Source organism: Triturus cristatus, chromosome 9 (genome assembly GCF_964204655.1).
Source record: "Triturus cristatus chromosome 9, aTriCri1.1, whole genome shotgun sequence".
In the NCBI taxonomy this organism is placed as follows: Eukaryota; Metazoa; Chordata; class Amphibia; order Caudata; family Salamandridae; genus Triturus; species Triturus cristatus.
This window is the reverse complement of record NC_140592.1, coordinates 711,902,436-711,919,982: the sequence shown is the minus strand read 5'-3', so window position 1 is coordinate 711,919,982 and position 17,547 is coordinate 711,902,436. Positions and strand designations below refer to the sequence as shown.

The window sequence follows — 17,547 nt, the reverse complement described above, 5'->3', positions numbered from 1 at the left end:
GAAATAGAAAAGAAGAACAATTAATCCTCCTGAATGTTCTTCTTCATGTGTAATTTACTGTGATAACACTAATGTATGTGAAATTTTGATACAGAGAGATTGCTCTGCATACACCGTCGATGTGTGTACTGTCATCAGATAGTCATTGTAGCTACCTAACAACGCACACCCGCAGCAGGCGTCATCGCATACCGCATACGCATAAACCCTGTCCTTTGTAGGAATCTAAAGTGCACAAGTGCGAGGCAACTAGCAGCAGTTCGTAGGAAAGAGTGACAGCTTCTGTATCAGACTTGGAAGATATAGAATACATGCATTTGTGCATGCCTGTATTTACATGACTTAACACATCAAAGCTAGACCTATTGTCTTTACTAATGCTTTTTCTTTTTTTATTGTTTCTCAGGGAAAGCGCATTGTGTCCCCTTCCTAATCCAGACATAGCACCCACTTCAAGAATGAGTATTAAGTATGGCTTCTTGATGGCTCGTTTCTGGCTTTAGGGGTTAAATATTGTGGCAATGAAAACGTTGACCTTATATTTCAAAACATTATCAACACTGAAATAGGAAGATGGGGACACAGCTACCATAGTATGGAGACATGGACAAGTGCCCTTTAGCAGAGAGGAATGGGCGTGGCTACCTGGCCAGGGTCAGATAAACATGGCTAGTGGGATAGAGAGACACCTGTAGCTGAAAAATGTTGAAGAAGACTGCACTTCCCGAGCCTGCTGCTGGGCAACCACTGCAGTGACACCCAAAGGTTGCAAGACTAAACTCCCCAATGTGGCTTCTACCATAGTGCAACTCATTTCAGCAGTGCTTTAAATGGGGCGGTACTGTCCGGTACTGTGTACCAGGACTTTTTTATTTTGATTGGGGGTGTACTGGCACTTCTCGAGAGAAATGTAATACTTTTAATTGGAGATTACTGGCACATGTCAGAAACAAGCAGGTACTCTGTTACAGAGTACCTGCACTTCTATTTTTTCATTTAAAGCACTGCATGGCAGATAAGAACTCTCGCACTGCCAGTTCGGGGTCTCTTTGCGAAGATGGCGGGTGCTGTGCGGCGTAAGTGCTGTGTAACAAAATATTACATGTGTTGCAACAAGAGAAGCCAAAACAGATCGCAGACTACCACAAATCCAGTCAAAGTGATTTATTAGGGACATTTCAAAATGATGTTGACAATACTGAAGCATTACAAGTCACTCATCAATATGGAAAACAGGTAAAGTAGTCACAGTGGTAACTCTAAAAGATAGAGAGAGACAAGGGAAAATAATAATAGTAGGTAATAATCATATTAATAATAATACAAGGATCCATAAGAAATAAATAAGAGTTGTCATCTCTCTATCAGTATATAATTACATATAGATACCCGTCTCCAAATGCGTAAAATCTACTCAGATAGGTTGAAAATGGTTGTGCTGTAGGAATGGCACGTATAATCCTTAATTTATACATTAAACAGTTGCATGTGTTTAAGGAAAGACACTAACATCTGTTTCTTCATTGGGGCCAAAGCATTCTCTACAGTTCACCTGCAGCATCCATGTCCTATTATTTTCTGCCCATAACATCTTTTGAGTTCTGGGAAGGGCAATTTAGTGATTCTTTATTGTGAACTTTCGAATACGTCTGACTGCTGGATGCTTGTAAAACATTTTGTGATAGGCATTGTGTTCAGCAGTGCCCTCGATAAAGTGCGCTGTGGTTTAATTTAAGCTTCTAAATAATAAAAATCTGTATTTCAGCTCCTAAATGTAGACATAACAGAATAATTTGTGTTCATTTCGAACAAGAATCTCCCATTTTTGGAATCAGTCTGTTTGTAGCTCAAGCATGTTAGACTTTTAAAAACAAATTTATTGGTCATCAATCATATCACCATGATAAAATTAGTGAGCTCGAGAGTTCTGCCACCATGTTGGTAATGCTGAAGATACCCCACATTGCTCCAAATTATCCTGCTCAGTTTCCATCAATTTGGGACTCAGTTAAAGTAGAAACAGGGGTTTCAGAGAGGGCACTGGACCACTAAGACTGGTGATCAAAGCAGTAAACATTGTCTCTTGCTAGCCAGCTGCCACTTATTTTTCACAGTTGTCTGAACACAAAAAAAGCAAATGGAGCCATTGGAATTGGAAATTGATGACCCTTCAGACGTCATACCTTCACGGATGCTTCATTTACTCTTTCTGAAAGAGACAGTCTGGGCTTTCATCATCAGCGAACTAAGCGCCCGATTTGGAGTTTGGCGAATGGCTACTCCATCACAAACGTGCCGGCTATCCCATCCAACTTTATATAGAAGGAAAGTTGACGTTCTATTGTTGTGAACTATGTCTACATTTTAGTCTTCAAAAACATGCATGCTGCATGTGGTGGCTGACATTTTCTTCATTAAATGAATAAATAAAATAACAACTGTGCTTGCTTCATCCTGAGAATTAAGTTTGATAATTCTGTCGACAGAGATTTCAGTTTAAAACTGTCATCGAGCAACAGATCTCTTTACTATGTGCGATGTTTCGATGTGATTCTTGACTTCGTTTAGGTGCAGAACTGGATTGGTGTCTTTGGCCATCAGGAGAACCAGCATGGGTCACCTTTACTTACGGGTGGGCCGGTTAATAATCAACTCATTGCCTTGCATTTTGGTGGGTAGAACCTCTATTAAAAGAAATGGTCCACTCAGGGAGAATAAAGTCATGCCATGGGTATGTTTGCTTTGGCCAAATAGTCGTGTCTTTCTTCGGTCAATGGCTTTTCGGACTTCTCTCTTCAGCTGTCGTTGAGGTTAGTCAGTGTCCAGTCTCCTCAGTATTTAGTTAGGAAGGAGCAGCAGCCGCAGGAAAAGCAGCGGGAGCAAGACGAACAAGAAGAACACATGGAGAAAAGTTTGATAATAACCATTGGGAGAGAGAGGCCCAGGATAATCCACTGGATGATGAGGATGGAGAATGTAAACAGGTAGACGACTCTGTTGCAAGGCTCAAAGTTGGGGTAAAGGGGGAAGGTCCAAACGCTTCCTGCAGGAACAAAGGGGAGACAGGAAAAAAGATTAGGAGGAGGGACATGAATTCATTTGTGCTTTGAGGTTGCCTCACTTCAGATTCTGCTCTACCAGCATTTTAGGTTCATCCAATGCCCCTCCGTGCCATGCCTCCACTCAAAAGAAACCACAGAGGGAATGGTCAGGCAGTGCCAACCATGAGTACAACTAGGTTTCCATTTAATCGACAGCAAGCATTCTTATACCTTTTGTAAAAGCACCGCCCGTCTGGCGCAAATCGTGCCATCCACATTTTAACCTGCCTCTTCTCGCCTGCAACGTGCAAATCTATTTCTCTATTCAATCAGATAAACCAGTCCACGCCCTGAAGAGAATCCCACAAATCACCTTGTGAATCGAAACGGGTCGGCATTACACAACGCGGGGACTTTCGCTTTTAATTAGATTTTCCCCGGTAGAAATGTTATTTGAATTTTCTTACTACTGGGCATAATGTCTCTTTTTCCTGTGGGTAGCAGCTTCTTGAATTTGATACACAATGTGGATGCTAAAGGTTGTCCTAGTAGCTGCTCCATTTGTGAACTAAGACTGGTGATATAATGTTTAGATAATTTATTGTTATGTATCACGCTTCATGTATTGTTTGTTACATCACATTACTTCATCATAAAGTCTGTATGTCTTTGTTTTATTTGTTGCCTTAGTATGTATAATTTGCTCTTGATTGAAACGTATCCACACTTACCTGATCCATGATTAAATGTGGAGTAAAGTGTACATAACAAAATAGCAAATAAATGCTTCAAGCCCATATCAATTGAATTGATGGCCTTTAATTTGTTAATTTGGTTTAGCAGCATTTGAATGTGAACGGCTAGGACACCCCCCCACCTCCTTTTTCTTAGACCGTGAGAGAGAAGGAATCAGTGCTGGGCTTCATCTGCCCCAAAGGTTACCAACCTATTTATTATTTCTTCAATTTTAGTCTGTAAGTAAAGGGGGATTGAAGTGCGCCAACCCTGCATTCAAACCCCACACCATTGGGTGATAGACACACTGTATATTTAATTATTTATTTTTGCAGTTTGTATATAGCATGCACTTGGTCGAATGGCATTAGGGCGCTTTACATGCGAACCAGACATAGTAACTGTGAGCCCGATGTTGCACTTTCTTTTTAAAAGTGATTGGGGGGGCACAAGGAGGTTAAGTGATTTGCACAGAATCACAGGATGTTGAGATGAGGCTAAATCGCCTGTTTAGCCACTAGGCCACATTTCTAGTCTAGAGCCACATTGGAGGTACATTTTTAATGTTCACATTCAATCATCTTATAGAAGAATTGGAAAATTTCTGCCAAAGATTCCCCCATCTCGGTGATGCTGTGGCAGCCTTTTTGATGGTGCAACTTCTGCCACTATGGTGGAATTTGCACCAGAAGTCTGACGAGAACCCTAATCTGCTACCCAATCGCATAGATATTACACAAGCAAAACTCTAAATCAGCCCATAAACATTTAACCCAGTTTATAGAGAAAGTTCAGTGTTAACTTCCATTCCACTTAATCACACAAAAGATAATTCTTTACCTGTGATCAGCCAAGCAAACCAGAAGAGACTCAGCAGTGCCAGCAAACACATGACAAATTTGTTGCCCTTGAATCCAGCAACCATGGACAGGATGGAGATAAGGATCACGGTGACTCCATTGACGATGAGATAGATGGGGATGAGGTATTGATTCGAACAGTTATTCAAATACACAGAACCTGTGAGTGTAAAAAAAACACACTGCTGTAGCATACTTGTAAGGGTCCTCATGTTAAGTATCAGCACAAACAGAAGTCAAGACCGTTAGATATATACTTGAGTCCTGCAATATAAATGAATCTACTATTCCAGAAAGATATAGACTCTGGCCAAGATGTACAACCCACCAATATGCGACTCACAATTTGCCACTCGCAAATTGGGATGAACAACAGTGTCTCAGACACTGTTTGCGATTCCTAATGGGGAATCAAATTGCATGCCTCAATAATATTAATGAGGTAGGCACAATTTGCGACCCCATTAGGAATGGCTAGCACTCACCGGGATGGTGGCCTGCTGGGGTCAGCAGACCACCATGTCTGTGACTGCTTTTTTAATAGGAAAATAGGATGCATTTAAAAAAGAATAAGGAAACTTTTCATTTTTATTTTTTTAAGGGCAGGAAGGGTGGTCCCTGGGACCACTGTCTGCTCTTAAAAATATTTTCTCACATACTCACAAAGGGGAAGTGGTCCCATGGGGACCCCTTCCCGTTTGCGAGTGGTTTACCACCCACTTGAAGTAGGTGGTAAACTGCGAGTGTTTTGCAGCTGCAAATGCGGTCCAAAACAAACGTACATGGCATGGTGACTCGCTATTAGGAAGTGACGCCCCTTCCTAATAGCGAGAGTCGCAAATGCTATTTTGCGAGTCAGTGACTCGCAAAATAGCATTTGTACATGCCATTACCCTTTTTTGAGGTCACAAACGGAAGGATCTCCCGTTTGCGGCTGCAAAAAAAGGGTTGTACATCTCTCCCTCTATGCTTTTCTTAGGTCTTCTTAGAAAATGCATTAGCTGTCTGCAAGAGCGCGTGCGATCACCGAAAATAATGAAAAATCAGTATTGAAAAAAAGGCCTTTGGCTTCATCCCTACTTTGATCTTCTCCTAAACATTTGAATGAGCAGCAGTTCTGTTATTTTCTTAAATTGTTCCACTGCAGTGTACGAACAGTGAAATGTCCATGCACTGCAATGAAGGGGCAATGAATGATGCTGTGGGAGTCTGAGTTGCAAGATAATACAACCCTTGAGCAGATGGGTTAGCAACCTACAGAGCCGTTTTCTAGAAATACATAACAGTGTTCCTGGTACAAATGCTTCATATGGAAATGCTGCATTTAAATATAAAAGCAATTATTGAAAATGTTATTACTCCTACTTGTGCAAGAGCTAACGTCATCTCTGCCTAGGCGAGGAGAGGACGTTCAAGGCGAGAGTACCAACATTTCCTCAGTGGAGGAAGTTTGACTGTAATTGTTAGAGTAAGAGAATTTCTCAGCTGTCAATGCTACTCCCGCATGGTCCGCTACCCTTTCGTTGGTTTTGAGCTATACAAATACCTGTCAGGGGGTGTCTTTCAGTGGTAGAGTAGCTACTTTTTTGTTAACTCAGAATCTGTTTATTAGATTTTCAACAAGCGGTACAGAACAGAACAGAACAGAACAGAAACAGGACAATAGAAGCTAGATCTCAGTGTCAGTACATAATCAAGCTGTGGCCTACAATTGCAGTAGAGTACCATAGGTGACAGCAGTCTCTCCCCAGGGCACACAGAACAGTCGGTTAACAGTCGAAGAGGCGGGGTGAAGAGGAAATTTGGCCCAAGGGGAATTATGAGATAGTTGATAATCAACAGTCTACAAAACTTAAGGGAAGAGGCTCCATGTATGCTGGAAATAGGGTGATTATATATGAGCCGGGTTGTTAAAGTATGCCAGGTCCCCTTGGGAGATCAGTCCTCAGCGTTAGTGGGGGAGTGTCATCTAGGGATAAGGCTAATCCTACCGAACAGTAAACTGACAAGGGATCTGGTGGCGCCAACGGGGAAACTCCAAGTAGGTAAAAGAAAAAGGGCACTGGGGATAACCCAGAACTTGGGGGTGGGAAGATGAGGGAAGTTCTCTAGCCGTGCTGCGTCAGTAGGGGCGCGCAAGGAAACCTGCGGGCGGGGGGGGGGGATGTTCACCAGTAGGGAAGAAGCACTGTTTAAATAGGAATGATGCGGGGTCCTATCCTCTGCACCCCTCAAGAAATATCTTGTTTTGAGGGGTTCATCAGTCAAATAGATGGAGAGCCCTGAGCTACTCTTTTTAAATGGGTACTGGCATTTTAAACTTTTCATACCAAGTACTTGGTATTTGCTAACTCCACAAGCCAAAGTCGGACATGCCAGTACCCCCCAATCAACCATCATAGGAGAGGGGGCACTTTTTTACAAAGAGCTCACCGTGCACTAAATTGCCTCTATGTGTTTGTCAGGGTTACTCTAAAGTATAGTTTTGGCTTCTGTGAAATGTTTAAAAGTATTTGCACACACTGGCACTGCCAAGGCCCTCATCAGTAGTGACATGTTGAATTCTGCAGGTGCTTTATCTCCTGTTGCAAAATATACAGTAACTGTGAGTTGTATGCCCATCATAGCACGCCTAAAATGTTCCACAGGCAAATGTAGGGAGATCAGATCTGCCAAAATGTACTGGAGGAAGAAGACAACAAATACATGTTTGTTAGCTGACTTATGTTTACAACACTGACCTCACTGCACTAATAATAATTCATAATAGCAATACACCTACAAACTAAATAGTTTTTAACATTTATCTTGATCCAAAATTCTTTCTGTATTTAATTCTGGTATTTAGAGTGAGGGGTATACTATGGGGTGTAAATAATGGTCTTCAACATAGCATAATTGAATGTTTTCAATGCTAGAATTTGCCTTGGTAGAAATTCGTGTGAAAGGCAGAAGCGGAGACATTAGCTCAAAGATATAAACGTATAAAATAAAGATGTTCTGGTGCTAATACATACACACACCTGCATGCATAAATGTGCATTTTTCATGAATGGGTTTGCATGTGTTAGCACATTAAAGCCAGCTCTATTGGTTTTGCCAATGCTTGCTGGAGGATGCCAACAGGTTGACCTGTCGGCCCCCTTCTATGTTTTATTTCCACTGAACTGCATTTTGGGATTTGTAGTTCTAATGTTTATTATCGAAATACCTAGGATGTAGACCCAAAGTATCACAAATACATGGTCCGCACAAGCCTGTGACCGCTGACCTGGAACACTGGGCTTTCTACCTCTGCTCGGGCTGTCTTTCTAGAACCAGACGTCTAAGCCACTGTCTCGCTGGGCTTTTTGTTTACTTCACCTCATGCTGGTGCTGGCTTTTGTAGTTATCAGTGGTTGCCTGTAAGTGTGTTGGTCTGAATGTGCACCGCGCCTGTACCTATCTTGCACTTTCTGGTATTGTATTGTACTGTAATTGCATTTATATAGCGCTTACTACCCCTGACGAGGCGTCGAAATGCTTTTTCGGTGAGTAGCACGCTACTCCGGAACCCATAACGGATGAGTGTTGAATTAGTATATTGAAATATGAAAGTAATTTGAGTGGTGGATATGTTAGTCAGTTATTTGAACTGGGCCTCCCACCGACCCCTTCGATCTCTGTAAAAAGTCTCGGCGTGACTATTGACGCCGAACTCTCTCTCCGACCTCATGTCGGCTCCGTGATTTCATCCTGTTCCTTCCAACTCAGAAAGATCCGGAAGGTCAGTCACCTGCTCCCCCCACTTGCTCTGATTCAAGTAATCATATCTCTTGTGCTCTCCCGCTTGGACTTTTCCAACTGCATCTACCACGGACTTCCCAAAACCCTTCTCCACCGCCTTCAGGTGGTCCAAAACCAGGCAGCTCGTATCATCTTCAAATCTCCAAAATGGCAATCTGCCAAACCTCTGATGCATAAACTACATTGGTTGCCCATAGAACAGAGGGTGGCCTTCAAGTTGGGCTGCCTCACGTTCAAAGCCCTCCACTGCCCCAGCCCTGCTTTCCTGACTTCCCTCATCACTCCCTACTGTCCAAATTGCAATCTTCGCTCTGCTCATTTTAAATCACTTGTCATACCCAAAACCAGAACCAACAAATTTGGTGGACGAAGGTTCGCCCTTTTGGCACTGAAGTTCTGGAACTCCCTTCCCCTGATCATCAAATCGAGCAGCTCCCTCCTTCATTTTAGGAAGCTGCTCAAAACCTCTCTCTTTCCCCCACCCTGCTAACCCTGCATTAACCCCAGATTGTGTATCACCTTTGTCCTATAGCACCAGGAAACCCATGGTGTCAGTGCGCTCTACAAATTTCATTTAATAATAATAATAATTTGGATTCAGAAGGATAGCAGAAGGATAGGGTAGTATGTGAACATTAGTCTCTGTGTTGCGCTTCTACTATGTAAAAGCCAGACCCACTGGTTTTGTAAACGTTTCTCTGTATGTAGTACTCATTAATGTCCCCACTAAAGCCGAGAGGGAATATCTGTTGTGATTGTGGGGAGTAGGGTGTCACTTCAAGGAAAGGGAGGCGTCCCAGAGCATCCTGAAGAGACCCAGAGGAGTCATACTCCACTCCATACATCAGCCAAGCATACATACACGATGTGTCACCGGCAGTGTATAATTATCGTGATTACTGTGGAACTGCGACACAGATATCTGGGACACCGCCGAGGCTCTGGAATGAACAAGACGCCCTGCTTGCTAATTGGCGACTGGCGGCGCTAACAATCTCTTAATCATCATCCAGTGATGTCCCAAAATCTACTCTTCATGTTTTCTTGGAATCTCGCCCCGGCGGTTCAGTTTAACATAAACATCACCCAGATTATGCAAAATAGGCACGCGTCATTGGCCGCGCCTTCCTATTGAGGGCAAAAAAACAAACCTCGACACGCTAGCGTGGTATGTGGAGCCCGCGAGGGAACTCCCAGTCATTCCAAGGCCCAGGGGAGGGGTCAGCGTGACGCAGCAAGAGCTAACGAGTCACAAACATTGACCCAGACGGCCAGCTCCACAGCCATACCAAAGAGGATATCTCTGCCCCAAGCGCTTTTTTCTCATGGGCGATGTAGGCATAAAACCCTCGCTGCAACCTGTTTTTTCAACCTACTGTCCCAGTGCATTGTGGTACCTGTAGTGCTGCTCTTGAGACTGGGAACACAGGACTGCCGGCACAGAGGTACTGTGGCAAAGAAGGCATTGAGAGAGGTGATCATGGGCCCCAGATGGGCTGCTTTAGGAGTCTTTTGAGTTGCGTGACTTGGCCGTCCACACCACACACACATTTTTGGACTGTGGCAGGAGGTCCGTATAAAAACAAAGCCAGCGTCCAAATCTAATACAAAATACATCGCCCAAAGTGCATGAACCCACTATATTACAAAGTTTGCCCGTTTGCTTCATAATTCGAAAACAAAAACACGTTTCCTTAACTTCATTAAAAAAAAGGAAGGTTCACTCCCTTAGTATGTCCCAAAATTTAGGGTCATCAGAGAGAATAGGACTGCGACGTAGATTGAGAATAAACCAAAGGAAAGGGTGCGCAATTGTCTTTTCTTACCTATGACGATTTCAGCAATGGCCAGCGCTATCCAGACCAGTGAAATGAGGCACACCAAAATCTCTGAAACATAAAAATACACTTTCAGCAAGGTTACACATGCAGAATGAGCCCCCCCTTAGCAGACCAACCTTTTAGCATCTAGCTACAGCTTTGGTAGTGTGTTCCAAGTACTTGTGTGATCAATTCATGTCCTTTGCGGATGGTTACGCGGTGGTGTTACCTTTATGTAGTGGCTAGGTGAGTAGTTCCTTATTGTACGCACAGTGCAGATCTGTCAGCACCCGAAGCAGCTTCTCCGGCTCTGGCAGGGGCCTCATACAGAAGGCTTGCGGCCCTATTAGCTGGTCTGTTCCAGCCCCCCCTTTGCTGTAGGTTGCCTTTTGCTTGGTGACTTTCCCTGGGTATCTCCCCAAAGAGCTTTACATAATTCTCACCAGATGTATTGGCTTTACCAATGCCTTTTATTAGCAAGGACCAGCTTGGTCTGTAGCTACTGATACCTGCCAATGATCTTGCGCACCAGATGGAGGCCCAACGGACCTCCAATTTAACTGTGTCCTATGATTTCTTCCTCATGTCTTGATGGACTCGCGCAACCTACAGGCACAGTCGCTGAAACCTTAAATGTTCCCATCAGCAACTTCAGCGACCTGGCACCAAGTGGGTGAGACTATTGCCAAATAGGCCACGCCCAGGACAGTCTAGGAGTTAAGCTTCTGATCTTCCAATGAACCATCAGGGACCACAGGCTAGTTTCAACAGCACTGACCATCTGTGCTGACAGCTTACACAAAGACAGGGCTCTCATGTAGTCACATTACCCCACCAGCAGTTATTCTTGTTGTGCTAACTCTTTGCATTATGGTACTTGTAGTTTTGCTCTTCTATTGTAAATGAAAAATTAAATAGTACAATCATGCAAAGCAAAAGCAGGTGGTATTCAAAACTCACACTCCCAGGAAGCCAGGGATGGGGCAAACATGGCGATTGAGCATTCTTCCCATCCGTAGTTGTAACTAAGGATGGGAAAAACCGCATCATTTTTTCTCTGAAATGTCATGAACTTCCATGAAAATCTAACCAAATTACGCAAAATCAGACTTTATAAGCCAAATGTGGTTTGCTGATATCTTGCTTGACTTCTTGAAGGGAATGGGCACCTCTCATTAAAAAAGTACTGCGTGATTCCAGCAGGAGACTGGTCCGGACAGAAAATGTGTCTCAGCAAGAGGTTTTCTGAGCAAACTAGTGTACCCTGGGAAAATTAGACAATGTGAAATTTCATTATGTTTCGAGAATTTGCATATCACACATTTTAGGAAATTTCACAAGGATAATTTGAAAATTTCACCCAGCCTAGTGGAAACCCATTGACTGAGGTCAAAATTTAAAGCGGGGAAAAGAATGAGCTCCCAGTTCCTCCTCTGGTGGGCATCACTGCTACCCAGACGGGGAACATCCATAACATCGCGGTTAGTACACCGCGATGCAGTTACATCGCAATCGTTACAACGACTGCGATGTTACCACGCCATGCCATTACAACGCAAGTCTTTACATCGACTTGCGCTAGATGGCGTGCTAACATTACAAATAGTGTAGTTTACTATCCCAACACCTTCCCTACTGTTAAGTGGACTGGAGTTGGAATAGTAAATTACGCTTTTCTAATGTTAGCACGCCATCTAGTGCAAGTCGATGTAAAGACTTGCGTTGTAAAGGCATGGCGTGGTAACATCGCAGTTGTTGTAACGACCGCGATGTAACGGTACGCGTTGTAAAAATTCGCGTTGTAACCTCGTACATCCACGCAGACCTTTAACAGTGTGCAAATATCAATGCCCTCCAAGAAGTCTACCAGGCTGTTGCAGAATTTGATCCCAGAAGACAACACAGGACTGATAGTCTCTGGTTCAGTCATCCCTGTCCTTCTGATCTAGCATCATGCAAAACACTGTCAAATGAACATAAGGAAATACTTACTCATACATTTGGATGCGCAGCACAATAGCTGGTTGACCGATGGTTCCTAAAGGAAACAGACAGGAATTCAGCATAGATGTGGTAGATTGTGGCTGTAGTTTGATATTTATATGACCCCTCTACCCAAGAACTCCATATCCTGACATTTCTAGACAGTACTGTGTCTGTGATTTTAGGTACTTAAACATTTATAAAACATTTGGAGAACATTGGTGAACTTCTTTGACTGGTCACTAAATTTGCAAAAACCGAATAAGCATAGAGAGCGACGTGCTAGACAGTACAGCTTTACCCTTTTCCCTTTTACATGGCCAAACCTGCATTCAACTTTTCTGCTATTGTCTAGTATTTTTGTCAAAATGTTAGCACTTTTTTTTTAGAAAAAAAATAATCTGGTACATACCTGGCACTCTTGCTGCGCTCTGTCTTGAGTCATGGTTCCCTTCTTTTGCTCTCACTAATTTAATTTGGGATGTTCGATGCAGCTCAGGAGAGACTTCCTTTTTAACAGATTGCCTGGTATTTTTCAAGAAGTTGATCTCTGTGAAAATTCCAAACAAATTAGTATGTCAAACTTGCAGACGTTCTAAGTTCTCAGAGACAAAACATGAAGAAGATCTAATTGGGGTATTTTTGTAGTTGTGGGATAGTTCATCTGATACACAGTGTGCTCTAGAAATAACAATCATGGGGTTTCCACTGTCCATGAGACTAGTTCTCTTAAGCAATGGGGCTCCACAGAGAACACCAATGACTGAATACCATTGTGACTAAATTATTTGAGCAATCTTGGTATCCAAAACGCTGCCCCTTGTTTGAGGTCTTCATTTTCCGTTTGTTTTGTTTTTCCAGGCCACCATTTTGTCCTTTAACCCCTAACTCCCCCTCTTTCCCAAATCTGCTCATTGGCCATTTTTTTCTTTAGGTTCCTCTAAAAATCCTTTAGTTCTTCCCCTTCTCTTCGCGAAGCTGTCCCAATGATAAAGACACTGACATTTTGACATTAAGTCCCACTTCCTATAGCTGCCAAGTTTCCCGGGTCCATTGATGATGAACTACTCCAGTCCAGGTTTTTTTTCTTTGAAACCTGGGACTTGTGGCCCTGGTTTTGATAATGCAATAAAAAAGTCTACAAGTTCCAGAATTAAAAACAAAAACTTGAAGAGGAGCAGCTAGTTACTCTTGCACCTTAGAAACGTGGCAGGGCTGCACTTGTTACCTTTTTCGTGCTGTGAATCTTCATCTACTGCCCTAAGCCTCTACCACTTTCCACATCATGGGAAATTCAGTGAGCACCAAAAATATGTTAGAAGGTGTCCTTCTGGTTCTCTGTCCATTTTTCACTTTTTTTCTCACGCATTTGTTGCTCCTCTCTCTCCTAAAGTTCCTCTGTAAATTACTTTTTTCTCCCTTTCCTTTTCCCTGAATTCATGTATTTAAATGTGTTTCCTTCTGCTCATGCTACTACAGATTTAAACAAGCATTGGCATAGCCAATAGGTCTCGCCTTTGGGACCTTATAAGTGTTTAGCCATGCAACAGTTGCATAACTAAATACATATAAGGTCCAAAAAGCGAGACCTATTGCGCTATGCAAAGCGGCCGTGCGGCCGCGAAAGTGAAAGTGATCGCAATCAAACATCAAAGCGGCCGCGAAAGTAAAGTACTCGCGGTAAAGCGCCGTGCGGGCGCCCGCGCACATGCACTGTAGCTCTAGGCTGGCCTGGTAGCAATTTTTAGAGCCCTCTCAATAAGTCTCGCCAGACCAGCGCATGCGCTGGGTCAGGCGAGACCTAAAAATGGCCTTGTTAAGATCAGGCAAGAGAACAAATTAGAGAAGCTACAATTACCGATTTGATCTAAAAATAACAATTAGTACAACAAAATGAGATTATTTCGGAAGATGCTGTGCAACTTTTTCCCCCAACCAGAAACCACAGTCTGGTACGTCTCACTTTACAATAAGAAATGTAAACACAAGGAAGTATAGTTTCTGGCCCCTAAGGCTGGCATTGTCAATAAACACAGGCTCTAAACACAAAATACTGAGTTCGGATTGCATAGTGCCAAAATAATGCAGACTTTTAACCTTCGATCAAGCAATTATGTATCCTATGGTCTTTAATTTGCAGTGATTGTAAGTCCATGTCCACCCCACTACTGATGGTCTTATGGGTCAGTTACCCAAGACATATCAGAACAGATCTGTCACTGGACTTCCTAAAGTAGCATTTTAAAGTGTGTGAATCCCTTGATAACAAACATCTTCCTAAATACAGAAAAATACAGGAAGACTTTTTTTTACTGCTGTTCTAAATCTCAGTGATCAATGTTTGCATAGGTTTTACAATCCCACAGTAACGCTACATTTTTCATTGCCCTTCTGCCATTGAATACTCAGAACTTAAGGGTATTATCCAATTGAAGTAAATTTGCTGCCAGTGGTGAAAGATAGATTGGTCTTCCTCCAGCAAAGGAATAGTCAATCTCAGCCAAGTTTCCAAAATGATTCTCAACCACAGATAAAGACAGTCTCGCCCTCGCCAAAGAAGATTGGGATCCACCAACACATACCTGTTCACGTTCAGCCCGATGTTTCGAGGAGAAGCCGGCTCCTGGTAAGTTGTTAGTTGCTGTCCTTCGAAAGCGTTTATATAGCACGGCTCCCAGCTCTGGGAACAATGGGTTGGAAGCACACGCCCACACAAGGAAGAATATCAAGCTCTAATTACCTGCTCCCAAAGCATGTGAGCCAATTGTTTACAGGTGACGAAGGTAACACTCATGTGTAGAGTATGAGCCGACAGTAGGCCAAATTCCAAGGTTAACTTCAGTAAGCAAAGAATTTTGCAGGCCTGAGCGGATCTGAGGTCTTCTAGCTACTTCTGAAAACAATGCACGGGACGTGGACGGGATCCTTCTTGGAGTTGGCGAACAAGTTCCGCAGCTTCCGGATATGAATTCCTGCGTTTCCACCAAGACATTGTATATTCATTCAACATTCCAGCTAATGCAACAAAATAATTATGCCACTATATTCCTGAAAAATTTATTGAATGCGCATCATCCATGGATATTGATTTCTAATCCCATTTGAAAATCACCAGACTAGACCTAAAACAGAAAATGTGACCAGCAATGGGATAATCAGACAAACTAAATCTAATATTTGACAGCTAATGGAGGACATGTGGATATTCCACACAGTCCCCAATGTAAAGGTTGTGCTACTGTCTGAGAATCTGTACATTCAAGCCAAATATAGGCATACAATTTCAATCAGTTTAAATATTTAAAATATTGAAATAGATGGCATGGTCATTTCGAACATGTATAGACACAACAGTACGTTTGCTCAACGCAGAGGAATATCTGATATAAAGAGCCCCAATGACCATGTCAGAATGTCATAATCAGAAATATTGTGTGCTAAATATATAGTACAAAAATATCGTCCTACTGTGATAAGAATTTCGCATATTAACTTTAATGTAGCAACATTTTGTGAATATTTAGGACATTCAATTTGTGTCCAATATTCTGACTAAGATAATCTGGTTTGATACGGCCCTGAGAGAGTCCTAAAGTATTTATTCAGTGTGGCCCACCCTTCTTCTTCGAAGAGATGCAGTAAGTCCTGAAAACTTTCTTTTCTGCTGTGGGCCACGTCTCCATTGCTCTTGGGCTCTTTTTGAAGTGAGAGGAAGAATCTTCCTATACCCACTCGATGTCCCGAAAGGTTTTAAAAATATATATATAAAGGGGTAGGGTAGGGACACTCTTACCTAATCGCACTTGTGGGGGAACACAGGGTGACAGCCCCTGTGTCCAAAATTCAAAACTATATATATATATATATATATATATATATATATATATATATATACATATATATTTTAAATTTTTAATTGTGCTGACATATTTTTCTGGAAAGAAACAATCGGATATTTAATATATATATATATATATATATATATATATATATATATATATATATATATATATATATATATATATATATATATATATATATATATATATATATATATATATATATATATATATATATATATATATATATATTTTTCAATTTTTAATTGTGCTGACATACACCTATGGCCTATCTGGCCAGGTTCACAGCAATATATAAGTACAGCAGTAGTATCAACGTCAGTGCTTTCCAAAAACAAAGTAACATTCCATATTACAACAAAATGTGCTAGGTCCCTCCAATACTCCCCAGCTTTCACCCATCCACACCTCAATATCTCCAGAACAATTAAATCATGCAGTATTGTATGTGCTAGCATCATAACGACCCTCATTTTCTACAACTATTGCCATCGGGGTCAGAGGCTCCAGATAAAGGCCAGTGTAGTCTGCCCATCGCTGATAGATTTTTGGGTGTTACTGTGGGCATCCTCTAGCTTTAAATATAGGTACTTCCATGCCCATGCAAAAGTCCATACCCTTTTCCATATGCCCAGCAGAGGGGGGGATGTAGCCTTCCATAGTCTGCCGATACCCCGTTTTGCCAAAGTGAGGCCCAAGAACAGCAAGTGTCATTTATACCTATTGCCCCAATCTCATCTGTGATGTGTAATAAGACCAATCTTGCTGACATGGGGAGATCCCAGGCCAACACTTCGGAGAGGCACGTCATGACCCCCCCCAAAACCTAGTGAGCGCACTACACAGCCAAATCATATGCCTAAAGGTCAGTAGCGGTCCGTGGAGGGAGTTCGGTGGGGAAGTGAGGCGGGGCGGGGGAGGGGCAGGGTGGGGAAATGTAAACACCGGAATATGGATGAACGGAGGTAAGTACACATTTACATAAATAAAACGAATTTCGTTGTGCACGCTGCATAGCATTTTGCGATGCAGCGCACGCATAGGAATTCGTTTTATTTAATTAAATGTGTACTTACCTCCGTTCATCCATATTCCGGTGTTTACATTTCCCACCCTGCCCCTCCCCCGCCCCGCCTCACTGCCCCACCAAACTCCCTCCACGGACCGCTACTGCTAAAGGTACTGTCACTGTTGCCACATCGTAGGCAGGTAGGGAGTTCTATTAGGCCGGAACCTATGCCAGGTAAAGTATACAGAGGCTCACGTACTGTTATCCGTTGAGTATAAATTGTGAATGGAGAAGGTCTCATTTGTTAATATTCAAGCCTCTCCTGGTGCACATATGTGAAATAATAAAGGATGCCTGCTTATAGGAGGCTTGGACAACAAGTTACATATGCAAAGTAGTATTGAATACTTCCAGTCTCAAACATATTATTTAAAAAAAATTTAATACAGAATA

General features: G+C 42.4%; 1 protein-coding gene across 1 annotated transcript; it reads right to left on the bottom strand.

Moving 5' to 3' along the window:
• Positions 1-1,149: 1,149 nt before the first annotated feature.
• LOC146798567 (transmembrane protein 272-like) lies at positions 1,150-14,871 on the bottom strand. The gene is made up of 6 exons (XM_085625874.1): positions 14,808-14,871; positions 12,638-12,775; positions 12,235-12,280; positions 10,249-10,311; positions 4,617-4,796; positions 1,150-3,043 (listed from the first exon to the last, which is right to left on the bottom strand). The coding sequence occupies exons 2-6, from the start codon at positions 12,668-12,670 to the stop codon at positions 2,832-2,834; spliced, it is 534 nt and encodes a 177-aa protein (XP_085482000.1). The 5' UTR covers positions 12,671-12,775; positions 14,808-14,871; the 3' UTR covers positions 1,150-2,831.
• Between the last annotated feature and the right edge of the window lie 2,676 nt (positions 14,872-17,547).

Bases quoted from the DNA above. Each gene is read 5' to 3' on its own strand.
- LOC146798567 (XM_085625874.1), bottom strand. From the start codon at position 12,670: ATGACTCAAGACAGAGCGCAGCAAGAGTGCCAG. The intron at 4,797-10,248 runs GTAAGAAAAGAC...TTACACTCACAG, and splicing joins CATTGCTGAAATCGTCATAG to GTTCTGTGTATTTGAATAAC. The intron at 3,044-4,616 runs GTAAAGAATTAT...TTGTTCCTGCAG, and splicing joins GTTTGCTTGGCTGATCACAG to GAAGCGTTTGGACCTTCCCC.